At 49.1% G+C, this 27062-nt stretch overlaps 1 protein-coding gene across 1 annotated transcript in view; it reads left to right on the top strand.

The window, feature by feature from the left end:
* Positions 1 to 8638: 8638 nt before the first annotated feature.
* The window catches only part of ST8SIA2 (ST8 alpha-N-acetyl-neuraminide alpha-2,8-sialyltransferase 2), a 74262-nt gene continuing 55838 nt past the window's right edge, over positions 8639 to 27062 (top strand). The window contains exon 1 of the mRNA XM_005891574.2: positions 8639 to 11013. Coding sequence (XP_005891636.2) covers positions 10916 to 11013 — 98 coding nt within the window. The 5' untranslated portion in view covers positions 8639 to 10915. The remainder of the gene's footprint in view (positions 11014 to 27062) is intronic.

Below are 27062 nucleotides of genomic sequence, written 5' to 3'. Positions count from 1 at the left end.
ATTCCTGCCTGGAGAATCCCATGGACGGAGGAGCTTGGCTGGCTACAGTCCATAGCGTCGAGAAGAGTCAGACATAACTGAAGTGACTCAGCACACACGCAGGCACAAGGCCAACAGGAAGTGGTCCCCTCGGCCCCTGGGAGTTACAAGATTTGTGGCACCCCCTCCTCTCCCTGCAAGTGGCTCTCTGAATCGCCCCTGTGCCCCAGAAGCTGGGGCTGGGCTGTGACGCAAAACAATCAACAGAGAAGTCCAGGTTAAGGGATGATCAGTGACATCAGGTGAGAAGACAGGAGTGAGAAGCGTCCCAGGGCTCCCGGGATTAGTGGGGCAAGTTTTTGTAGGCTGTGCTTTCCTTCACTGTAAATTGCAACGTGAATATTAGGTAGATGCTTACAAAACATCAAAGAAAGATTGGAAATTGTTTGCAAAACCAATTTCTTTACTTAATATGTGTGTTTATATTGGGTTATTGAGAAAGAATATTAAACTCTGGCAGAAAAAAAAATTCAGTGCAGAGAAAATAGGCACAACAAATTTTAATGATATTTTTCTTGATTATAGAGTCATTTATGATCATTGTAGAAAATTTATAAAACAGAAAAAAGTATGTAGAAAAATACAGATCAACCTAAGTTTCACCATCCAGCGATAACCCCTCCTCACGTTATATATAGTCTTTCTTTTTTTGTATTATCCTAAGTGATAAATCAAAGTCCATATGGGATGAGCACTTTAGGCTAGGATTCCATGTACTTTAGATATATTATCTTAATTTGTTCTCACTGAAATTCGTGAGTTAAGTATTGATATTTTCTTCATTTCATATTTTGGAGACTGAAACTTGAATTGAGATCACACAAAAAGGTGAGTTCTGAACAGCAATTCACCTCGAAATCAACTCTAAACCAGAACTACTCAAAGTGTGGTCCATGGACCAGAGCCAGTGTGTTGACTGTCTGTTACGGATCCCTGCCGAGACAAGTACAGAAAAGTAAAGACAAGCACTAAGTAACGTCTGTAGCAATTTCACATTTGCAACATCAGGGGCTCCTCTGGATGAAGAGATCTGGGGACCCCCGACACACACAGTGAGTCATGGTGTGAACTGCGTTCTAGTTACCCAGGTGGTCGTGCACTGGTCTGCAATCAGTGAGAAATTTGAAATGAATGAAAACCCTGGTCTTGCACTAAGAATACTTTGAGGAGCACTGCTCTAAACCACTTAAACCATGTTTTTAAATGTAGGTGTTATTATTTATTGTTCAGCTATGGTGAGCCAAACGGATCAAGAGGACCACTGAAAACATGGTTTGTTACTCACAGTTCCAAGAAGAGGGGGCACAACATGCTGTGCAGGGCCACCGAGGGAAGCAACGGGGTCAGTCGGGAGGCAGAAGGCGTAGGAGGAAAATGTGGGCAAGAGCCGTTGTTGTGGTTTCCGTGGAAAGGAACAGGTGAGGCAGGATAAGCAGACTTAGAATTCTCGGGTTTGCATCATTCCAATGGGCGCTGGGGCATAGGGGCTGACCCTGGTGTCTGGTACTGGCCTTAAGATGCTTAGGACAAGGGGTTAGTGGCCCAGACCATGAGCGCACCATTAAGAGGTGGCTGGGGTGTGGACCCTGGATTGTTCCACTTGCTCGTGAAAGGCAAATCCTTTGCCATCTCTAGGGACTGACTACCTTGGGCAGGGCAGTCTCTCCAAGGTCAGGAAGGACTCAGATGTCAAAGTATTAAAATCAAAATATCTGCTTAAGACAAACAATTTGCGTTGCCTTCTAGGGTGATAACAATGAAATAAAGGTAGGAAAATTAGCTGCTAAGAGATAGAAAGTGCAACAATATGAAACAGCTACAGAAACACTCTGCTGCCCCCACACACATGGTCAGCAGCTTCTGGCAAGTCCTGTTTCACACAATCATTGAAGGCGGGCTGGATGAGGGCTTGTGTGCAAATCCGGAGGTGGGGGAAAAAAAACCTGCCAAGATCTTTTGCATCCCCATTGTGGCAGAGCCTGCCGGTTGTCCCTCACATCTGTCCTTCCCTTCGCTCATAACAGACTTAGCTGAGCACACAGAAGGCCAGGATAAAGATTTGCTCCACGCTTCCCTTGCAGCTAGGTGTGGCCACATGACCGTATTCAGAACAAAGTGGACAGATGGAGAAGCCGGTTTTAGACAGACACAGACAAACATGGCCAGTTTTTAAAATTTTTAGTCCTTTTTTTTTTCCTGTTGTTCTTCTTTAAAAGGGTAGTTTTATTTATTTTCCCCCCACCATTTACTCTCTTTATTTCAGTAACCCTAGAAAATACCCCCAGAGAAAAGCAGACCACAGTATCCTAGAAATCAGTACTGACATGGTGTACTCTCTTCCAAAAGCCCTGCCAGGAGTCTTGCTGCAAATCTTCACCTGTTGAGACCCACATTTTCATCTTTTTAAATCAATATTTGTTGGAGCATAGTCACTTTACAATGTTGTGTTAGTTTCTGCTGTACAGCAAAGTGAATCAGCCACTCGTATAATATATCCCCTCTTTTTTGTTTTCTTCCCCGTTTAGGTCACCACAGAGCACTGAGGAGAGTTCCTGGTGCTGTACAGCAAGTTCTCACTAATTATCCACTTCATACTTAATGTCAATAATGGACATATGTCAATCCCGGTCTCCCAGTTCCTCCCAGCACCCCTTTCCCCATCTTGGTATCCATACATTTGAAGAACTTTCTTTTTGTGTTTATCTCTTCCTCCACTTTGTTGCCTGCAACCTAGGTGTGATGGATCATGAGGAAAGGGCCTCACTGTAGGGTGGGAGAGAGGAAAGTTGGGAGGACCTGAGTCCCTAAAGACCTCAGAGACCTTGTGGACAAACCAGCCCTGGCTATCTGCCTGGAGACTTACACATGAGGCAGGGTGCAGGGGGCTTGTTTTAAACAAGCCATTGGCATTTGGGGTTTACTGTTGTGTGCAGCTAAACTTCATCTAAACTCAGATACTTGCAGAACCACTGGTCTCTTGATCCTTCTGAAACTTTCCCAATCTGCTTCACCAAACCTGTCCTGTGGGGGACTGTGAAGAGAAGGTGTCCAACCACAAAGAATACATTTGAGGAGAAGTAGAAGAGGACTTGGAGAAGGCAATGGCACCCCACTCCAGTACTCTTGCCTGGAAAATCCCATGGACGGAGGAGCCTGGTGGGCTGCAGTCCATGGGATCGCTAAGAGTCGGACACAGCTGAGCGACTTCCCTTTCACTTTTCACTTTCATGCATTGGAGAAGGAAATGGCAACCCACTCCAGTGTTCTTGCCTGGAGAATCCCAGGGATGGGTGATCTGGTGGGCTTCCATCTATGGGGTCGCACAGAGTCAGACACGACTGAAGCAACTTAGCAGCAGCGGTAGCAGCAGCAGAAGAGGACTCCTAATAGAATGGTGTACAAGAAACCCACCTGGGGCCATGGGCCACTCCCCTTTAACCAGTGTTTTGTGAGGAGATCTCAGCAGGTGGATATTACGATGAATGCTGCCATGGCTTTGGAGACTCTCATCTGCACGTCAGAACTGGTGTTTCACCAGCCTGCTCACCAGGTGGGTGTGACTGTGCAGCTTCCTGTTGCCACTGGTCACCGTATTGAGCTGGAAATGGCTGTTAAACAAGGCCATCATTAAACGCTGAAGTATATAAGGTGAAAGTCACTTAGTTGTGTCCAAGTCTTTGCGACCCCATGGACTGTAGGCCACCAGGCTCCTCAGTCCATGGAATTCTCCAGGCAAGAATACTGGAGTGGGTTGCCATTGTCTTTTCCAGGGGATTTTCCTGACCCAGGGATTGAATCTGGGTCTCCCACATTGCAGGCAGATTCCTTACGACCTGAGCCACCAGGGAAGCTCCAAAAGTACATAAACTTGCATTAAATTAACTATATTAAAAACAAAGACAACACATACTCACAAGGCACCACTTCCTAATTTTATTCTCCACCTTTTTCCTATGTTCTTGAGATTATTTCATGTGTGGTCTCTGACAGAAATACCATATCAACTCTTCTCAATTTTGCCTTCAATGAGGTGATGGTTGTGGCTTGAGATTGGCCATGGCTGAGACAGGTATTGAGTTGGTTTCTACAACGATGGATAACATGGGACCAGACGAGAAACAAAAATCTGCTGCCCACAAGAATTTACAGTCTCATTGAAATGTCATGAAAAACTACTTAAAATTGGTTACGTGCAGGAGAGCTAGCGCTGAACTCAACTAGGAGACGGGAGCTGGATTCTGTTCCAGTTCTGAAATTATCAGTGGGGCTGTGGTCAAGTCTCCTGGACTCTGGGTCCCAGGGTTTTCCATCTGTAAGTGGCCTCCCACCCAGGACTCCAAGCTGCACGAGATCCGAAACTGTGCCTACAGATCCCCACTGCATCCCAGTCCTCTGGCAGAGCTCCAGACACTTGGTAAGTGATGCAGCAACACTTGTTAAGTAAATAAATGGCCAGGCACTGCCTCTACCCACTCTTCCAGCTCTTAAAAAATGGAGGCCCACGATCCAAATTGAGGCCAACAGAAGTGACACAAGACTGAGGGCCAGGGGTGACTGACCCAGGCCAGTTTCCTTGGATGACTCCGGGGTGTCAGGGGTGAGAGGGTCATGCCGGACTCTGAGCACAGTTGGGTGAGCTGACTCAGAGAAAGCTGATTCTGTGACCTCAGTGATAATTTCGCTGAAGCGCTGGTCAGAACAGAGAAGGGGTATTCTTTTGTTTTGACCCTGAGAAAATATTTTTAGCATGTGTATCTGACAAAGGACTGTTATCATGGATGCCTTTATTCTTAATTGTATGTTTTTGGGTTTTTTTTTTTTTGGTTAAACCCATTTTTATTGAAGTATAGTTGATTTACAAAGTTGTGTTAGTTTCAAATATACAGCAAAGTGAAGGCATCCTTTCTGGTTTATCTTCTCCATCTGGTACCTGACTTCATGTTTTGGTTCAAAACCACCATTTTTTTTTTTTTTTGGTAATTTTACTAGAGCACTAGTAAAAACCAGAATAAAGATTTGTTTCACGCTTCCCTTGCAGCTAGGTGTGGCCACGTGACCATATTCAGAACAAACTGGACAGACACAGAAGGCAGTTTTAGACAGACGCAGACACATGTGGCCCGTTTTTAAAACTTTTAGTCCTTTTTTTTCCCTGTTGTTTTTCTTTAAAAGGGTAGTGGCTAAGAGAAGTGACACAAGATTGAGGGCTGCGGTGGCCGACTCAGGCCACAGTTGACTTACAATGTTGTCTTGGTTTCAGATGTGCCACAAAGTGACTCAGTTATGCACGTATTCATTCATTTCTAGATTCTTTTCTCATATAGGTTATCACCGAGTATTGAGTCGAGTCCTCTGTGCTATACAGCAGATCCTTATACATTACATATAGTAGTATATATTATATATAGTGTGTATATTCATCCCAAGCTCCTGATTTATCCTCTTCCCACGTGTTTCCCTTTGGTAAACATAAGCTTTTTTTTTTTCCAATATCAGCAAATCTATTTCTGTTTTGTAAATAGGTTCATTTGTATCGTTTTTCAGAATTAGACCCCACGCATGAGAAATATCATATATTTATCTTTCTCTGACTTACTTCACTTTAAGTATGACAGTCTCTAGCTCCATCCATGTTGCTGCAAAAGGCATTATTTCATTCTTTCTTATGGTTGGGTAATATTCCATTGTATATATGTACCATATCTTCTTTGGGTTTCCTAGCTGGTGCTAGTGTAAAGAATCCACATGCCAATGCAGGAGATGGAAGAGATGTGGGTTGGATCCCTGAGTCAGGAAGATCCCCTGGAGGTGGGCACAGTAACCCAACCCATTTTCACCTGGAGAATCTCATGGACAGAGTAGCCTGGTGGGCTACAGTCCATAGGGTTGCACGACTGAAGTGACTTGGCACACACACACCATATCTTCTTCACCCGTTCCTCTGTCAGTGGACATTTAGGTTGTTGCCATGTCTTGGCTGTTGTAAATTGTATTGTAAGGAACACTGGAGTACATGTATCTTTTCAGATTCGGTTTTTAGTTTTATCTAGTTAGGAAATCATTTGCTTATTTCACAGGAACACATTGTCAAGAATTTAAGCAAGAGATGGTTTATGATAAGTAACTTTTATGATTCCTAGCCCCTAAATGTTTATAATTTCAACATTTTGTCAGTAGTTGAATGGTTACAGATTTCTACACTGAAAGTCAGTCACCCAAAGCTTAAATGTTCCATTTCATTTTCTTCCAATATTAAAAGCTGCTAACATTTTTGATACATGAGTTCTCTAGTCTTTCATATAAGACAAAACCGCTGTAATACCATTTGAAGGGTTAGAAAATTCCTAACAAAAATGAACCATTTCCCCACTCTCCGCTAAAATCTCCAGTTCCCTGGGGAGCAGTTCCCAAGGCCCTTGCAAGATCTCCTGCTGATAATCCCAGAAAAAGTTAAAGCAATTACCTGGATACATTTCCTTCCTTACTTTGACTAAGGTACAATGTTGCCATTTACAAAAGCTGCAAATGAAATGCAAATGTGCCCCTTTACCTTGTCCTGTTGTTGTTGTTGTGTGTGTGTGCACTCAGTCGTGGCCAACACTTTGTGAGCCCACGGACTGTAGCCCACCAGGCTCCTCTGTCTAGTCTATTGTCTGTTCTTGCTATAATATTCCAACTCTTCACACACACACACACACACACACACACACACCCCTACCTCACTCTGCCTCAGGTATAGCTGTTCACAGCTTCTGCTTCAGAGATGACGAAGAAGTCAGATCATTACCACTTGGCAGATTCTTAACACTCTAAACTGCTTTCAGAGAGTTCAAAGCTGTTAGGTACCAGGTCAGAGTTTTGAATGGGAAAATTATCATATATTACTGAGTTTTAAAAAACAAGTTTGGATTGACTGAAAGGCCTACACTCTTCCATGCGGAAAGACAAAAATTGAGATTTATGATCATGGTGTTTCTACTGATGAAGAGTGTGCAGGGAGTGAAGATAAATTGGTTCCTTTTATCTTGACATCCCAGAACTAAGGGGATACGGCAAGAATCAAAGGCAATGCAGGCTTACAAAATCCATTTAGTAATGCCCGGGGTGCTGGAGGGGCCCTTGGCAATCCGATCCCAGAAGTTGCTGAGGCTCAGGGGAGACGGACTGAATTAAAAGTTCCTCTCTGATGGGTGAACCATTGTGGGCAGTTTCGCTCCTTTGAGCCTCAGATTCTTCAAATGTAGAAGGTGGGGACCCGTGTGAAAGGACTGCCAAGACGATTCTTCTGAGAACCTGAGAAGCAGTTCTGTGAAAGTTTACATACATACCTTGGGGGCGGGGGGTAGTTAAATGTGTAAATGATACTTGCAGTTTTGAGTTTCCCTGAATTTCAGCTCTGGGTGCCAGGTCCCACTCCTGGTCCCTAAAAGGGGAGCCAAGCCCTTAGCTAGTGTCGGGATGAGAAGGGGCTGTCCCATGACTGGGTATAACTCTGTCTGGCCCCTCTGGGGCTCTGCTTCCTGCTCCTCTTTTCCTCATATTAAATATTTCTGGGGACCTGATGAGGTGCCTGAATAGCTAATAGATTTGATATGCATGAGTGCTCAGTCATTCAATCCCTTTGCGACCCCATGGACTGTAGGCCACCAGGCTCCTCTGTCCATGGAATTTTCCAGACAAGAATCCTGGAGTGGGGTGCCATTTCCTACTGCAGGGGATCTTCCCCACCCAGGGATCAAACCCTTGTCTCCTGCATTTCCGGCATTGGCAGGTGGATTCTTTACCTCTGGGCCTCCTGGGAAGCTCAAAAGACACTATTAATTTGAGTTAAAATGTTACTGGTTGGTAATGACTTTTGACTTGCTGCCACTCCCATAAACTCCTATATTTTAACCCAAACAGTCAATGACTTAGCTTAAAGAAATGATTACTTTGGGACCTTCTAGTTTCTCCAACAAACCAAGGCAGGAAAAAGTAACGTGTGTAAACAGAAGTTTCAGAAAGAAAGGAGGCTAGTGCCAAGCGTGTGCCCACACACACTACCCAGCATCAGCAGACTTGACTCTTCCTATCCAATCATTCTTCCTCCTCCAGATTCCAGGAACAAACTCAGTTTTCAGAGAGAGCTGCAAAGGGGCAGGGAATGTACACAGATCACTGTAAAAGCAGCTGGCTCATGAGGATTCAAACCTAAGTGCTTAGGGACAGCATCCCACGATCAACTATCACAAGGGTTCCCTACAACTCTCAGAGTAAAATCCCATCTCAATGGCTCTCAGTGCAAGGACAGCCTCCCCGTTGCAAAGCTAGTGCTACTTCCCAGCAGATATACTTGAAGAATGTTGCTCTGTGGGACTGGTTACAAGATTTCTCTATAAGAGAGCAGTGTCCAACCTTTCTGGCACCAAGAACCAGTTTTGTGGAAGACAATTTTTCCATGGACAGGGCAGCGGGGGTGGGGGGTGATGGTTTCAGGACGATTCAAGTGTAAAACATTTATTGTGCATTTTATTTCTATTATTTTTACATCAGTTCCACCTCAGATCATCAGGCATTAGATCCCGGAAGCTATAAGGGATGGAACTGTTCACCAAGTTTCTACTCCTCCTGGCCACTTATAATGACTCCTCAAGTGAGTCCAAGAAAGGAAGCATCTGACGCTGGAATGATAACACAGGTCACCTAATAAATAATGGAAATAGACTGTTGTAGCAGTGCTTGTAACAGTGACGTTTACCTGACCTGGGATGAATTAAGGATAGTGGCAACCTCTCCATGATGTTCAGCACAGTAAGAATGTAATTTGTAGAGAAGCAGAGGGTTAAGGCCAGCCAGTTTCTTCTTGCTTTGGGAGGAGAGGGCTGATCCCATTGATCAATTGTAAGCCATTCAAGAGACCATAGCTGCATTGTAGCTCACATCCCCTGTGTATGCATGCTAAGTTGCTTCAGTCAGGTCTGACTCCTTGCGACCCCATGGACTGTAGCCTGCCAGACTCCTCCGTCCATGGGATTCTCCAGTAAGAATACCGGAGCGGGTTGCCATACCCTTCTCCAGTGGATCTTCCGGACCCAGGGATGGATCCTGCCTCTTTCTGTAGTCTCCATTACTACAAATGTGTCTTCCTCCTGAACCATGAACCACTAGGGGGCAGAAAACATGTGCCTCTTTGTAGGCCATCTCTAGCTCCTAGCACAGAGCCTGGCACAGAGTAGGCGTTCAGTAAATATTGCCAAATGATGGAGTGAATGGGGGAGTGATTGAAATATGGAGCAGCGTAACAGTTGCCTCCCATTCTGTCCGCTCCTCTTCCAATATCCGAACCATTTATCTCAGAAAAAACAAGGTTAAATGATATCAAATAAACTCCTACACACAAGGAGGCAGAAGGACTCAGCACAGCCAATGCTTTGGAGAAGAAATCAAAAAGGTCAATTCGTACCACCCCAGGGCTCTTCCGAAGGGGCTCGCCACAGTCACCTCTGCTCCAAGCCCCTCCGGGACCTCGCTCGGTGTGGGCGAGCCGAGCTGCCTCTCCCATTCATTCTCCAGTGCTTTCCAGGGAGGCCCTGGCATGTAGCCTCCCTTTCCTAGCCAGCTGATCATTTCTGGGAAGTTTTCTGATTTCAGGATTGTTACCATTAGCACAAGAAGAAGCAAAGTTGGGTAATTATCTAATTCCTGTAAAACTTAATGGGGCCCTTCCCACCCTAGGCTAATGGGTGATGCAAAATGTAATTTGAGTTAAGCGGTCTAAGGCTGGGGAAGTGTAACTATTCAGCGGGAGAGGGGGATATTACCCCTTGTGGAGGCAAATTTTCTAGCAGACCTTTAGATCAAGGTAGGATCCCCCCCGGGGGGTATTGATTTTGCCAGAAGAGGGCAAGAGCTGGGAAGATGAAGCCCAGCTCAGAACTAGCACCCGTAGGGCCCAGGCAGTGTGAGCGCTGTGTCTGCCACTGTGGACAGAGGAGCCACTCCGGTAGGAGTCGGGGATCTAGCCAAGGCTCCAATAGCTCAAGCAACTCAGCGAGCCCTCTCTGGACCCAGTCTCCTTGGGTCTGTCAGCGGAGACCAAGAGGACCGCCTGGCGGGGCTGATTTCTCTCGGTGGGGTGGGGGGCGGGGCGAGCACCTCACCCACAAATTGCAATCAGCGTCCCCGCCGAAGTTGGCCTGTCTCGGATGTCTTCTCCCCTCCCCTTCCCCCACCACCCCTCCTAATTCGTCAACTGCTGAAACATCTGCCTGGCTGAAACCAGCTCCTCGCCGCGCGCCGGGGGCTGTTTCCAGGTGTTGGTCTTTGTGTTGGGAAAACTTTGCGAGAAACCGAGGGCGCTGGACAAAGATTGAGAGAGGGAGGGCGTTTGCCAGGCGGTGGGGCACGCCGAGCGGTGCGCGCTCTTCCCTGGGGCTCCGCTTGGTACCCGGACGCACGCGGTGCTCCGAGCCCAGCCTCCCTAAGCGGGGAGTGGCTGGCTCCGGCCACATTCCTGCGCCCTCGGGAACGAAAAGAAGGCAGGCGGGAGAAGCAAAGGCCGAAGGCTGGACACTGGAGTTGTCTAGAGTGGGAGGAGGAGAGCAGGGGCGCGGAGCGAAGCTGTCAAACTGCGCGCGGAGCCCCGTGCGGGGCGGGGGAAGGGAGGGGAGGGGAGTGGAGAGGAGGGGCGGACGCGAGCTGAGAGCGAGCGAGCGGGCTCGCCGCGCCTGAGCAACCCTTGTCTGCTGCTGCCGCCGCCGCCGCCGCTGGCCCGGACTCGCCCGGAGCGCAGCGTGTCTGCCCGGCTGCGCGCCGAGGCTCTGGCGCCTGCCGCTGCGCCCCCCAGCTCCAGCTCTTCTCGCCGGCCCGCGCGGGTCCCGGTGGGCGCGAACCCACCATGCAGCTGCAGTTCCGGAGCTGGATGCTGGCTGCGCTCACGCTGCTCGTGGTCTTCCTCATCTTCGCAGACATCTCGGAGATCGAAGAAGAAATCGGGTAAATAAATAGCTGCGCCGGGGCCCGTGCCGAGCCCGGGCGGGATCTCTTCCACACCCCTGCACTCTGTATCCACCCTTGCACCCGCTTTGTTTGCGCGCCGCGCCCCCCTGTCGCTCGGCGGGAGAGGTGGGGAATGATTTGGACCCGGGGTGGCGGTGCCGGGGGCCCGGGACTGTCTGCGCAGCGGAAGGCGGGGGCGCGGCTGCCGCGGAAAGTGACCGGGCCGGGAGGACTGGCAGCCTCCAGCTGGCCCGCGTAGGGGAGCAGACTCGCCCACCCTGCCTCCCTTCCTCGGCCTGTCCGCGCGCGTTGTCGCCGGGGTCGAGGGAGGGCGCCGGGGAGTGTCTGGGGCGGGCGGAGAGGCCGAGAGTGGAGGAGGTTGGAGTTTCTTTGTCTCCGGCTCGGCCGCTTTCTCGCCTTAGCAAAGTGGGCAGGGGGCGCGCGGGGATCTCTGTGCTGGGGGAGGGGATCCCCGGGGCCAGGGCGAAGGGCGGGGGCTCTCCACGGGCTCCCAGGAAGGCGAGGGTCCCCAGGACACCCAGATACGCACACGCGCCTGCCCGGGAGCCCAGCACTGGGGCGCGGGCTGGTAGGAGCGCGCAGGGGTTAGCTGTCATCCCTTCCCCACCCTCACCTGGTTTTGGACGTTCAGCTAATTCCGCCGCGCCCCCTGCGCCCCCGGGTTCCTGTGCGCTCTGGTCGCGGACACGAGACCTTTGGGCAAAGTCTATACCGCCCCCCGCTTGTCCTGGCTGGGGATTGGGGCGGGGCGGGGGCGAGGGGTTCCCAGGCACACGGTCCTGCCCTCGCTTTTCTCCCGATCTCTCTGAGGGCGGGACCGCGAGCCCCAGTCCTGGCACAGGACTTCGAGGAGTGCGCACTCGCGGCGCGGGACGCACCCGCTGTGGGTCGGGGAGGCTGAGGCTCGCGCCCCGCCCCGCGGCCGCCCGCACGCTGGCCAGCCCTTTTCCACAAAGAACCTCCACCCCGCGGTGGGCAAGTGTGGGGAGGGGGCTAGCCAGGGTTCTGAGAGGCCCTTTGGAGAGCTTCCTGGCCCAGGGCAGAGAGAACGTGAGGTCACAGAGTGGGCAGAAAGTCCCTTCTTCCGTGGGGCTAGCTTCGGGCAGGCTCCCTCCCGCTGGTCCCGCGCCGCGCGCGCCCCTCCATTGTCCCGCTGGGTATTTCATTCACTCTCGGCGCTAGTTGAGGGCCGGCCGAGCCGACAGGTTCCTCGGAAGGGAAATGCCAGCCCTGGCCCAGAATGCCAAGGCCCTAAGGACCGAAACCCGGGGCGGTCGCCACTGCCTGTTCTCGCCTTTGCTCCTCGCCCCTGCCCGGGTTGGCAACCCCAGAATTTCTTCTGGGAACTCCACTGCTCTTCAAGAACCCCGCTCTCTTCCTCTCCCTCCTCCTCCTCCTCGATTTCTCCAAGAGCTCAGAAAACTTTCCCAAATACTGTTCACGTAATACACGACAGGCTCCTACGCGGAGATAAGAGAAACGCTCCTTTCGGTAGCTGTTCGTCTCAAAACTGGATCGGAAAGAAAATCCGGCAGGACAAGTCGGGGTGAAGGAGGACGCGGTTGGGAGGGCCTTCCTCTCGGCGCCCCCCCCCCACTTACACACACACCCATTCTCCCCCAAGATGTGGGCTCTGCGTGGCCCAGGCCACTTGCTGACCTTGACCCGCGAGGGAAGGAACAGCGGCTGCCCATTGTGCTGGGAAAACTTAAGAGCTGGGCGCTGTCAGGCCTTGCTCGCTTGTCCCTCCACTGAACTTTTACCGAATTTCTTCCAGAGGCCAGTGACTTTTAATTTTTTTAAACGCGATCAGGAAATCACTTTGCATATAATGCTGCGCTTTCCTGCCAAATACCTTGTAAACCCACTCCCCACCTTAGGTTGTTTCAATAGGGTATCCGGAAATAAGCTCCAAAATGGGAGCTAAGAAGGGCACTTACCATATGCTCAAAAGCCAGGGCTCCTCCGCTGTGGGTGTTTCCTTAGATCTGTTTCACTGGGATTGGGAAAGGGGCTCATTCCTGCTTGGGCCCACCGTGGGGAAAATTGTCAAACAAGTCAAATGTGTTATCTCGTGTGGCACTACCCACCCCGCCCCCCAGCTCCAGTGCCCCTGTCCTCAGGCTGAGCCCTGGCTTCCTCTCCCTCAGCCCTCCTCCAGTGCCACCCCCAGTCTGCCCCACACAGGGTTCACTCATCTGGGATTTGCCATGACTCGGGGAGGAAGAACATGGAGCAGAGGACCGGAATCCAAGCTTACAAGCCCTCAGTCACTTATTTAATCTTTGGGAGCACCCCAACTTTGGACAGCCAGCGGGGGCTCAGTGCAGTAAGTGCCCTGGCACAGTAGCCAGTGAAGGGCACCAGGCATCGGACTCCTGTCTTCCTCAACCTATGCCTTGCCTTCCTGGGAGACCCGGAATCCAACTTCAGACCATGGGGCTATGGCGCCACCCCTGCCTGCCCTTCCCCAAGTTTATATTGACCTGTGCTTCGAAAGATTGCAAATCACCCACCAGTGCTGGTCCCTGGGAGAAAATAGAGGTTCTGTTAAAGGATGACTGTTTCTGGAAGACAATGGTAGGACCCTGTGATCTGTTAGGAAGGAAGGGGAAAAAAAATATCTCTTTTGGAGTAAATTTTCCAAGGATTAACAAATGAGAAGTAAAAGAGGAAAGACGATTTCATGTGTGTTATCTAGAGGAACAAAACTGAGATACATTTTTGCTAAGCTCTTGATTCCTTTTAGTATTAAGCCTTTTGATGTGGTGTTCTCAGAAGTTCTGTCCTGCCCAAGGAATCGTCTAAAGGGTTGCGAAGGGCACGGCTTTCTTCCAGGGGCTATTTCCCTAGAGACACATCTCTTGCTAAGTAATGATTTTCACAGTTCCGTTTCTAACTTACTTGCTTGTGGAAATGCCTCCCTGGGGTTGAATGGGAAAAGAAAATGTAAAAAGATGGGTTCTTTGCAAAGATTTCGAAGAGTGAATTCAAATTCTCAATCAGAGATTGGGTGAAACTTTGGTAAAAGCTCCCATCAACTCAGGCAGCACCCCCAAATTTTAGAGTCCACTGGACAAAGTCATAAGCCAAACTTTTTCTGATCATCCCCTGAGCTTTAGTCTTGAGTGTAACCTTCAAGAGAGAGTTGTGAGCATGGCTGTTGTGACCACCATGGTGGGCTCAGAAGCTGACACACAGAAGGCATTCAGTAAGCAACTGTTGGATAAATATCCCCTAGGGTCTGGCCCAGTGATGGACATGCACGGCATCTTTAGGGAAGGCTAACAACTCAGTCTTGGAACAAAAAGGGAGTGTAGGGTTCCCTTAAGAAACCCCCTCTCTTTTTGTAATTGGGGTAAATTTGACCCAGAGAAGTAGCATCACTTACCAAAGATTACACCCTGGCTGGTTGAGGACAGAGCAAGCCTGCTCGTTTGAGCTGGTCTCCTCATTTATAACCCCATGCCCAGTCCCCAAGTGAGTTCTCTAATCATAAAAGAATAACAGAACTCTGGACAAACAGGATGTGCATGCATGCTGATGTGCACGCATGCTAAGTCGCTTCAGTCGTGTCCGACTCTTTTCGACCCCAGGTACTGTAGCCCACCAGCTTTTCTGTCCATGGAGTTCTCCAGGCAAGAGTACTGGAGTGGGTTGCCATGCCCTCCTCCAGGGGATCTTCCCGACCCGGGATTGACCCGCATCTCTTAATGTCTCCTGCATTGGCAGCTGGGTTCTTTACCACTGGGAAGCCCCAAAGAGGATGTAGCTAGTAATAACAGTAATAATAATAATAGAAAGCATGGCAGTGGCAAAGATGAAGACGATGATGGTCATTAACGTTTATTGATTTATTGAGTGCTTGAAGCAAGAGCTATTCCAAGGGTTTTGTAGATGTTAACACGTCATCCTTGTGGAAACCCAATGGTCCCCTACTAAGTGGCCCAAGAGCTACTATTTGTTGAGCACAAATAGTGCCAGACACCATACTTAGTGCTTTAAGGCACTGGTTCAGGGACTTCCCTGTCGATCCAGTGGTTAAGACTCCGTGCTTCCACTGTGGGGGTGAAGGTTTGATCCCTGGTTGGGGAACTAAGATCTCACATGCCCCCAGGATTATTTTTGGCATAGGAAGATCAAAAAATAAATTTAAAAAATGAAATCAGTAAATGACTTTTAAAATAAATAAAATGTTAGTTCACTCAGTCCTCACCACACTTCTTGGAACTAGCTAGGTACTGTGGCTACCTTTAGGTCATCAGTGAAGACACCGAAGCTCTGAAAGACTGTATAACTTGCTCATGATAAAGCCAGTGACCCTAATTCTATGAGAAGCCAAAGTCTCTGTCTTGATTGACACCCTAGACTGCCCTTTCTCTGAATTCTTTGCCTCCTGTAGTGGCATTACAGAATAGGTCTCAGAACTGGCCTTCCTAACTCATTTCACTGAGTTCTTCCAAAGGTCCAGTTTCCCTAAGGATGTGGTCTGACTTAGTAGTAACCACCCCTGCGCCAGCAGTTTAGAATGAGGACAGGTGAGTGATGAAGACTGAGAAGGACTTGGGGCTCGTCTCCCAAAAGTGCCCCCGGTCCGGTCAGGTTCAGTGTGGCAATGTCCCCTGGTTAGCAGACAAGTTCACTGGCCATGAGCTTGAGCATCCCAGACTCTCGGGTGGGGCCTGGGACTGAAGCTTCTGAAGGAGGAAAACTCCCATTCCATTGCAACTCTGATTCTGATGTCAGCTGAATGTACCTTCCTCACTTCTACACACCATGTGATTGGACATCTGGACTAGGGCTGACAGTACAGATGCTTAACAACTGGTCCCTCTAGGGCACCGCCCTCTTAGAACGGACATCTGATTGGTCAGAACTGATGCCGTCTAGTACATCATGGCCAGGGTCCTGGTGCACCCCAGTCAGACATCAGACGCTGTCTGGGAAGGTAATGAATGAACCAGCTCTGATCATCAAACCCGTGAGCTGGCAACTACTGCCGTAAGCCAAGGATGAGTGAGGTGCACCTTTTGGTGGATGAGTCCGGGTGGGGACAAAAGGAAATGACCTTGGACAGTTGCTGTCCAGGCACTCCGTAAGAAACACACATACCTGTACAAGATGAGGCAATGTTTGTTTTTTTTTTTAGCCCAATCTTCACCCCACTCCTCATGTACTTTGCTCAAGTATAAACATGATTGGAGGATAAAATAGGACAGAAAGAAAGTCTGGTTTTTAACTGACTTGCTCCAAGTCCTTGTTGCCAACTGTTCCTAGCATCAAATTTAAATTGTAAATAGATATCCTTCTTAGAAACCAATTCGCCACTCAGGGCCTCTTTCCCCTTGTAAAGCAGGGTTGCTAGGTTTTAAAATTGCTTAGGTTTTACAAATTGGGGATGTTGTAGATTACAAATTATAAATACTTCTCAGAGAGAGTGGAATTCTATAAAGGCTCCCATTGCTTTTAGTGTGGCATACAAGATAATACGTAATCTGGCCCCTGCCTCTCTCTTCAGTCTTCCTGGGCTCCAGCCATTCTGTATGGCTCACAGTTCAGTGGAACATACCATGACTTCAGGCAACTGTGCCTTTGCACGCGCACTTACTGCTTTCTGGAACAACCTTCTTGCACACACTATTCTTCCTGACCTCACCCATCCATCCTGCCTTCCTCTGACTCCTCCTTTAAGGCTCAGAGCTAGTATCACCTCCTCTGCAAAGCATTCCGGGACCCCAGACCTTCCTTGGACCGTCTGGTGTAGCTGCTCCTTCTCTGTATACCTTTAGCATCCCAGTATCCTATGGAGATGGACTCAATGATTATGTTTTCCCCGCTTCCCTGGCCCCTAGTGATAAGTATTGCCATTTAGTTGCTAAGTCATGTCCAACTCTTTGCAACTCCAGACTGTAGCCCACCAGGCTCCTCTTTTCATGGAATTCTCCAAGCAAGAATACTGGAGTGGGTTGCCATGCCCTCCTCCAGGGAATTGTCCTGACCCAGGGGTCAAACCCACATCTCCTGCATTGGCAGGCAGAGTCTTTACCACGGAGCCACCTGGTGATAAGTATATGGTTTAGTAAATAGAACCCATAAAGTATTTTTAGAATGAACAAACTTGGGCCTCAGTTCAGTCCAGTTGCTCAGTCATGTCCAACTCTTTGTGACCCCATGGACTGCAGCACACCAGGCTTTCCAGTCCATCACCAACTCCTGGAGCTTGCTCAAACTCATGTCCATCCAGTTGGTGACGCCATCCAACCGTCTCATCCTCTGTCGTCCCCTTCTCCTCCTGCCTTCAGTCTTTCCCAGCATCAGGGTCTTTTCCAATGAGTCAGTTCTTCGCAGGTGGCCAAAGTATTGGAGCTTCAGCTTCAGTATCTGTCCTTCCAATGGATATTTAGGACTGATTTCCTTTATGATGGACTGGTCTTGGGCCAAGCACGTGGGAAATACGAGCATTCACCCTTCTGCTCCCAAAGGTCTGTGTGTGTTAGTTGCTCAGTTGTGTCTGACTCTTTGACACCCCATGGACTGCAGCCCGCCAGGCTCCTCTATCCATGGGATTCTCCAGGCAAGAATATTGGAGTGGGTTGCTGTATTCTACTCCAGGGGATCTTTGTGACCCCAGGGATTGAAACCAGGTCTTTTGCATTGCAGACGAATTCTTTACCATCTCAGCCACCAGGGAAGCTCTCCCCACCAAAGGTCCACTCAATTGTAAAGCAATTAAATACCCTCCACTTGCTCAGAAAGCCCCTTGCTTTTCACTATATGTGTATCCAACATGGAGGTCAGAGCCCAGTTGAGGGCACAGTTTTGTCATCTCAAATGTTGGGGAGTGGGCCATGGGAATGAAAGGAACTTTCTAGTTTGTAAAAGAGGGGGACCCAGTGGTAAGGCTCCTGCTGCCAGTTTAGATAACAAAGCAAAGATGTAAAGCTCCACTTCTAAGACCCTGTCCAGTTTTTTTTTTTTTTCTCCAGAGAAGCTCTTTCTAGCTCTGCCACTGCCTATAATGCCAGCACCCCCACCATCCTCCTCTTGCCTGGAAAGGAAGTGCCCACTCTGCCCATCTTTATCACCGTAATGGCCTCCACACTGGCAGTGAGAGCAGACTTGAGGCCAGCTGTTTCCTTCCATTGGCTGGCCCCCGGAAAGGATGCTGAACAGAAAGGATGTGCTGTGTGTTTGAAACATTGAGGGAGAAAGAAATAAGAGGTCAGATTGATGCATTGATGCCAAGTTGTGTACGACTCTTCGCAACCCCATGGACTGTAGGACACCAGGCTTCCCTGTCCCTCACCGTCTCCTGGACTTTGCCCAAGTTCATGGCCACTGATTGATGTGCATCATCTCAAAGATTTTCTCTATGAAGCACCTTTAAGTTGTGTTTTGATTAACACTGGTCAAACCAGGGAATCCTGATGGTTCGGCCAAGACTTCTAAGCAGCTGCGAGAACCCTCAGTGGGATTCAGGAGCCTTGCACCTTTCAGCTGCCTCAAGCAAAAATGACTTCATGAGGCAGGTGGAAAGATACAGTGAAGAGAGTTGGGGGGGTGGGGGTGCCCTTCCCTGGTGAAACAGTGGTTAGGTATCCGCCTGCCAGTGCCGGGGATACGGGTTCGATCCCTGCTCAGGGAAGATCTCACATTCTGCGGGGCCAACTAAGCCCGTGTGCCACAACTTTTGAAGTCTGTGCTCTGCAACAAGAGAAGCCACTGCAATGAGAAGCCCACGCGCCGCAACCAGAGAGTGGCCCCCACTCGGCACAACTAAAGAAAAGCCTGCATAGCACCCCAGACTTGGCACAGCCAGTAAATAAATACAAAGAATGGGGGTGGGCAGGAACATGAATGCCACTGGGGGCTGGGGCTGGTCAGGTGGCAGTCTCCTGTGAGGAGATGGGCACAGATCCATGTCTCCAGGAGAAGCCCCAGGGTGAGACACTGGGGTGCCATGTGCAAGTAGGGAAACCATCCCCTGTGTCTGAGTGACTGCTGGTCTGGGGCTTGTCCTTAAGTGCTGAGATTAGTCACTCTCCTGGGCGGCAGCTGGGCTGGTTTTAAATTCTCCCCAGTCTCCTGCAATTCGTCACTTGGCTAGGAAACTGCCCAGTGTCCTGACGGGACCTGTTTGTCCTAGCATTTCTTAGCTTCAGCTGTCGCAGACTTTGCAGTGGCAAAGGGAACTGCTCCAGAGGTGTCTGTATTCCATGGTGGCAGGGAGTGGGCTCCTCCCAGACACTTCTACACTTGGAATCCTGGTTGGCTGCTCCGGGAAACCCGGAGTCCCTGTGTGGGTGTGTGTTTGAGTTCGGAAATTGCTCTTTGAGAAAGAAGCTCTCTGCTCTGTCACAGAGTTCTCCAGCATTTGGCTATCATTATTGCAGGAGCAGGGAGGCACACAGCTCTGGTTCCTGGTCCCCTTTAAAGGCTCAGGGCTGCAGTTTCTCCTCCGCCTCTTAGTTGATGGTGGCAGGCTGAAATGACCCTGAGGTCAGCGGTTCCCAATGCTGATCTGCAGATGGGCGGTGACCCAGAAGGAAAAAGGAAAGAGAAAATAAGAGATACAATGTAGCCATGATGATTCTGTTAGTTTCAAGTTTTCAACCTGTCATTTTCTGAGAACTCAGCTATCTTCTGAGATGATGTTCTTCTTTTGGGTGTTAATGTCCTTTCTTTCCTGAAAGAGGGTGATGGTAGATAGTAGTGTTACATTTTTCCTAAACTTAGCCCCAAACTGTGTTTTTGGACCAGTGCAGTGGGGGATCTTAGTTCCCCACCCAGGGATCGAACACAAGCCCCCTGTGCTAGAACCATGGTATCTTAACCACGGGACCATCCTGGAAGACCCTCAGCCCCAGTGTTTTTGGAAATGTTATTGATGGGTGAAATCTATAGTTTGGGATCTGAGTTTACCTTGAAGAGTAAACAGAGGCATTGCTTCTAGAAACAGGGGCTCACTCCTCACACATCTTTTCTCAGTGGAGGCTGACGGCAGCAAAGAATAACAATGGTCTTATTTATTTATTTATTTATTGGTGTATCTGTCGCGTGCATATGACAGCCTAAGCACCTTAGCTCTGTTCGCACCTGTAATATTCCCAGCAGTTCTATGAGGTCCATGTTGTTATTACCTCTGTTATGATGATGATCAACCTGAGGCAGAACAGTTAAGCAACTTGACCAGAGTCACACAGCCAGTCAGTGGCAGAGCTGGGGTGTGAACCCAGGTTCCAGTAAATCAGGAGAACAATCTATAACTGATGTATGAAATGACATCCAGTGAGGGAAATATACATGCTCATTCCCCCAAAGGATAAAGCTGGGAAAGAGAGAGGTCCGCAGGAAAGAGAGAAACCCAGGGAACAGCCACGCTCGAGGAGAGCTCTGGAGACAGGATGCTAGAGGCGGGGCTGTAATGGAATATGGCAGCCCGGGAGATGGAGGCGATTCAGGGTGGCCGGCTCCACGGCATCTTGTTTTGGATGGTGCTCCCCATGCCACCTTCCCTCCTTCCCTCTCCCCCAGCCCCCTCCTTGCCCCCACCAGGTCTCATCAGAGTGGCTCTGCAGCATGTTTGTTTGATCAGCTCACTATAGAGACACACACACACACACACACACACTGATGGAAGAGAAAAAACAACACAAATGATTAAAGCCTGGAAGAATTTTTTTCTGGGGAAAGACAGAAGGGCTAGGGTGGTCAGCTTCCTGGATCCTGGCAAGGAAGGAAGGAAGCAGGTGGGGAGGAGACTTCTGCAGGGAGGTTGTAGGGGCCCAGGGAGTCTCTTTCCTAGGGGCTTATATTGTACTCGGAGCTGCCAAGTTGGTTCATCTACAGATGAGGGACTGGAGGCCCAGAGAGGGACCAAGTCTTGCTGAGGTCACACAGCCAGTAACAAGGAAATGAGATGCCAACCAGCTTTGCCCAACTGCATCACCATGCCCTTCATAGTCACTTCTGTGTCCCGGAATCACTGGGCTGCCTGCGCCTGTTCCCCCTGCCTCCCGCCTCCTGCCCTGGGCCATTTCCTGTACCACAAAGACAGTTTGCAAAGGGAAACTGGAAACACTGGGACTTCAGCAAGGGCTCACGGATGGTCAGATGAGCCTCCTGAACACCATGGCAACCCCATACTTGGGTGCAGCATTTCAGCTCCTGTTGAGAAGAGGCACACACCCTTGGACAGTCCAGTGATGTGTGGGTGCTTGCCGTTAGGTTTCCCATCTCCAGTTTCAAGCACAAGAATATCGGCCGCGCTCGGAGGAGTGATCCGCAGGATTAATTCACATCTTCTTGCTTAGTAAATGCCAGAGTGGCTTAAATAATGGAGCGGGGAGGCTAAGACACCCAGAGAAAATGAGCTGGTAAACTGATCGGGCAGGTGACCTGCATTTGCTCTTCTCCTATAAGCAGCAAACCCTCTCCCACTGCACTCTGAGGCTCCTGAGGTTTGGGAGCTGAATTTTAAGTGGACTCTGCCTTATGTACAAACTACACCCCAGTCCATAGGCTTTGTTCGAAGGAGAGGTAAAGAGAAGGGCGGGAGAGGAACCCACAGTGGTGTGAGGGTCCTGGCCGGAGCTGGGAGCCTCTTCCACCGGAGCAGCAGGGCAGCAGCCCTCTGACAAGTAGCTCCTTAAAGAACAGCCAGCCTTGGGGATGGAGCCAGCCCAAGGTGTCACAGCCCCATCCCCAGCCTACGGGCACCCAGGCCAAAGCTCTGCTCTCCAGCATCGTTAGAATATGACTCCCTCAGATCTTCATTGTAAATCTCTCCCAGCTGCCAGCCTAGGGCCTTCCTTTTCTCCTGTCTGTAAGAACTGGGGCTTCCCTGGTGGCTCAGATGGTAAAGAATCTGCCTGCAATGCAGGAGGCCCAAGTCAGGAAGATCCCCTGGAGAAGGGAATGGCTACCCATTCCAATGTTCTTGCCTGGAGATCCCATGAACAGAGGAGCCTGGTGGGCTACAGTCCAGGGGGTTGTAAAGAGTCGACTGAGTGACTGGCACCCACACAAGAACTGGCAAGTCTTCCTTACGAGCCAGACTCAATGTTCATGCTTTGAGACACTGGACCGCACCTTTGGAGCCCCTGGGAGCTGCTACGGGAAGACTAAGGCAGTGATCACTGATGACATACTTATTACCTGTGTGACCTCAAGGCAGGTGGCTTCACTTCTCTGAGCCTCAGTTTCCTAAACTTTCTAAAGGAGTTAATAGTATCCTATTCATAGTGTTCTGAGGCATCAGTAAAATATAACTGATGGGAATGTAAAATGGTGCAGCTGCTGTGGAAAACAGTAGGGTGGTTCCTCATAAAATTAAAAATAGAAGTACCATCTGACCCAGCAATTCCACGGCTGGGTACATACTGCAAAGAATCAAAAGCAAGGATCTGAACAGGTATTTGTACACTTGTGTTTATAGCACTATCATTTTCAGTAACCAAAAAGTGTCATCAGTGGATGACTGGATAAGCAGAATGTGGTATATACGCAAGAAAGGAATGCTGCTGTTATTCAGTCGCCAAGTCATGTCCACCTCGTTGTGACTTCATGAACTGCAGCACGCCAAACTTCCCTGTCCTTCACTGTCTCTCTGAGTTTGCTCAGACTCATGTCCAACAAGTCAGTGATGCCATCCAACCATCTCATCCTCTATCATCCCCTTCTCATCCCTCTTTCAATCTTTCCCAGCATCAGGGTCTTTTCCAATGAGTCAGCTCTTCGCATCAGGGGGCCACAGTATTGGAGCTCCAGCTTCAGCATCAGTCCTTCCAATGAATATTCAGGACTGATTTCCTTTAGGATTGACTTGATCTCCTTGCAGTCCAGCGGACTCTCAAGAGTCTTCTCCAGCACCACAGTTTGAAAGCATCAATTCTTTGGCGCTCAGCTTTCTTTATGGTGCAACTCTCACATCCATACATGACTACTGGAAAAACCATAGACCAGATGGACCTTTGTCAGCAAAGTGATGTCTCTGCTTTTTAATATGCTGTCTAGGTTTGTCATATCGTTTCTTCCAAGGAGCAAGCGTCTTTAATTCCATGGCTCTTTAATTCATAAAATAATGTAGTACCAAAAAGCATATGGGGAAGGAGCAGAGGGAGAAAAAGAGGAAAGAACTGGTACTAGAATTAGAGAAACATCAATGCGAACCATTACTTTGTTATGAGTATATTTGGATACGCTTGCCAGAGGGGGAGGGCAAATTCCCAACGCCTGGGATTTAGGACTGTGTATGTACACGTAAGTGTATGTGCAAACACACACTTTTTGTGGACACTGTAAATACTCATTGGCCTGCCTTCCTGTCTAACTTCAGTGGAAGGACCCATATGGCCTGGTAAAAGTCTAAACTGCATGGAAGTCACGGAGTGGTGGGGAAGGGGAGCAGGGGGAAGGAAGGGGAGGCCCACGATCTAGGCAGACAACCCAGATCGCCCCCCGTCCCAGACCAGGTTCCCAGAGGCCCTTTTCCTTACCACCTGTGTGTGAGTAGCTTTTGTCAGTGTCTGTGTCTCAAGGGTGAGTCTGAACAGAGACCCAGAATGCTCATCCCCAGAGATCATCCTGCTGGGCTGGGACTTGCTGAGAGGCAGCTGTCTATCCCCTTTCAGGCTCAGGCCAGACAACGCCCATACAACCACAGACCTGAGCTAGTGCTGTGCTTTCCAAGGGCAGGAAGTGCCAGAGCTGGAGGTTGTTACAAACAGTGCTGGCCCCACCCCCAAGCTTCTGATTCAGCAGGTGGAGCCTGAGAACTGGCCTCACTAACAAGTTGCAAGAGATGCTGATACCTTTGGCCCCTCCCTCCGAGAACCCCTACTGGGAGAACCATTGAGCTAGAGCCTTGTCAAAGTGTTATCCTTGGCCCAGCAACAGGGGCCTCATCTGGGGTTTGGGTAGACAAGCAAAACCTCAGGCCTCCCCCTGGAACCCACACCTGATGAAATTGAATCTGCATCGGAACAAGACCCCAGGCAAATTGTATACACGCTCCCTGCATTGGTGGGAATAATTGGTCTCCTGGCCTTTCAGCAGAGCCCCAGCCCAAGGCAAAGACCTTGACCCGTCAAACCAGGGGAAGGTTGTCTGAGGATCCCTGTTGCCCATCAGAGTTGGCCTTCACCCTTAGATGGATGTCAGAAAAATCAATAATGGTTATTATTACAGCCAGATGCCTGTGTGCACACCAGGAGTTTGCATATGCTATTTCACACATGTATTATAAAACCCTGGACAAGACTTCCCTGGTGGGTCAGTGGTTAAGACTCAGCTTTCCATGCAGGGGGGCACAGGTTCGATCCCTGGTTGAGAAACTCAGATCCCACCTGCCACATGGCAAGACCTAAAAAAAATACACACATTAAAACCCTGGAAAGAAACCATTTTATGGATGAGTAAACAGACTCGTGTAAAGTAACTGCTTAATCAACACAAAAAAAAGAACTGAATTTCATCAAGGTCTAGCTGGTCATTTCCAGAGTGTCAGGGTTTAGCCCTGTGGATTAACCTGCTTCTCTTTCTTTCCCCTCCCAAAGTGAGGCCCTGGCAGTGAAGTATGGCAAGAAGAAATCTTAAACAAGTGTTGAATTGACGTTTTAAGTGAACTTAAGGAGGCTGCAATGTCTGTACCAGAATAACCTTGATCCACGGCTGGGGCAAGTGATAGAAATTTCCAGAGAAAACTGCTCAGCCACCTGGCCTGTGTCATTAAACCCCTTCGTGCATTTGGCCTGGATGTGATCATTCACACAGCTGATGGCCCCACTTCACAGTTGGCACGCGCAGTAACAGTTCCCTAGAGTTCTTGGGGTTCCTGAGTGGTTTTGGTGGCCTGCCCAGCCAGCAATCCAATTCCAAACTCCATTCTCAGTTATAAAAAGCAGAGGAATTGATGAGGGAGGCCTCTAGGGGTGATCGAAGGCCAGTAGAGGGGAGCCTTTTAAAACCAATCTGCTACTTCAGATAAAGACAGCCTCGAGACAGGCTGGAAGCCAGGAATTTAATTTTATTTATTTTTGCCGTTAACTTCTATTTAGGGCAAGGGATATTGGTATTCTATTTATGGCAGTGATATTAAGGGTTCCTTTGATGATAAACTCATTTATGTTTTTAAGTGAGTCAGTTTAAAGAAAATACTGTCAGTAAAGTGGGATCAGCAAAACACATGGAGGTAGACCCAAAAATGACTGAAGTTGATGCCGTGATGTTGTGCTTGCTTGACTTCTCTTTGGGACCATTATCTGCCCCCTTGGCAGCAGAGCCGTGACAAGTCCTTGTAGAACTTCTACAGAGGGTGAGTGAATCTTCCATAAAAGTACCTAGTTCCAGATACAATGTCTCACTGTATCTGGGAAATTGCCCAGTGCACAAAAAAAAGAATCCTCCAGTGAAACAGTATTGTGGATGACTCAAAAGCAAGGACGGTTGAGCTCCTGCCCAGCCCCCAGCAGCACTACTAGGTGAGACCCCCTCCACCCCGTCCCGGCCCCCCAGGCTCCCAGCATCCTTTGCTGTTGCTGCTCGGTTGCTTGAGTCGTGTCCAACTCTTTGTAGACCCCATGGACTGTAGCCCACCAGGCTCTTCTGTCCATGGGATTTCCCAGGCAAGAATACTGGAGTGGGTTGCGATTTCCTCCTCCAGGGGATCTTCCTGACCCAGGGATAGAACCCATGTCCCTTATGTCTCCTGTATTGGCAAGTGGGTTCTTTACAGCTAGCACCACCTGGGGAGCCCTGTTTTTCACAATTCACGTTTCTTGCATGGTGCCTTTCCTGCCTGCTAGACTGTAGCTTTTGGAGGGCTAGGACCATTTCAGATCTGTGCTGCGTTGGTTCAGTACTTTCAGCCCCTTGCACAGTGCCTGGCAGAGACTAAGTGCTAGTTTGGAGAACAAAGAAAGTAAGGAGGGAGAGCGGGAAGGGGGAGTCAGTTCCAGAGAAATGCTCAGAACAGCCCCTGCCACCCGCCTTCCACAATCATTTATTTATTCCTTTCCATGGTCAAAGAAGAGAAAATATAGTGGGTTATATGGGCTCCCGTGTAACTGTCTGATTTGAGACCCATTGAGGTCCGTCTGGTTTATAGAGGAAACCTACTTTTCCTTTTTCCTCGATTCCATGGACAAAGACCTGCTCACTGGTAAAGTTTTCTTAGCAGGGTAATTCATGGTACTATACAAGCTCCATGGCCTGGTACGCAGAAGCCAGGGGGATGTGGATGTGGCCAGAATTGGGAATCTAGTAAGCTGGCTCCTGGCAGGCTGAGATCATGCTGATAACAAGGAGATTAATAAGGGTCTGCAACCTCCTCCATCCTGTAGTATCCAGGAGGGTTTTTCAATCAATGCTGGTCTAGCCAGCTTAATGGTACCTAATCTTAAACCTTCTGAAGCTGGAGCATTTGAGAGTTGAGATCAATTGAGATAAAATAAAGTAAAATGTGTTGAACTTTTTGGATTTGGGGTCTTCATCAGAGTTCCATTGTGCGGTGTTGTGTTTATTTTCTGTCTTGAAAATAGGCAGAGATTAGCCACTGGAGAGTGTTGTTCTGCCAGGATCAGATGATGATATATTTGCTTTTGTTCTTCTTTTTCTTCCTCTTGCACAAGATGATTCTTCATGAGGGAAAGATCCATTCCATCTTGTTCATCTCTATATACCCAGGGCATGTCACCTGGTAAATGCTCAAGGACTAAATCTCAAATACAGCGTTTCAGTGTAACCAGCACACTCTGTGCCGTGGGCAACGTCTGCTGGAAGAGTCAGTCTGTTCCCGATTTGGTGCAGAAACAGCAGCCTTACACGGCATCCAAGGACCCTGGAGAAAACCTCAGGAAGGCTCACTGGTACCTGTCACCATGAGCCTTGTGTAGTCATCACAAAACATCTGATTTGTCACATGCAGGGCTCACAAACCCTGTGCAAGATGCTGGTGACATGCAAAGATGTTGTTGTTTAGTCACTAAGTCATGTTCAACTCTTCATGACCCCATGGACTGCAGCAT

Source organism: Bos mutus, chromosome 21 (genome assembly GCF_027580195.1).
Source record: "Bos mutus isolate GX-2022 chromosome 21, NWIPB_WYAK_1.1, whole genome shotgun sequence".
NCBI classification, from domain to species: domain Eukaryota; kingdom Metazoa; phylum Chordata; class Mammalia; order Artiodactyla; family Bovidae; genus Bos; species Bos mutus.
This window is presented reverse-complemented; position numbering and strand designations above follow the sequence as displayed.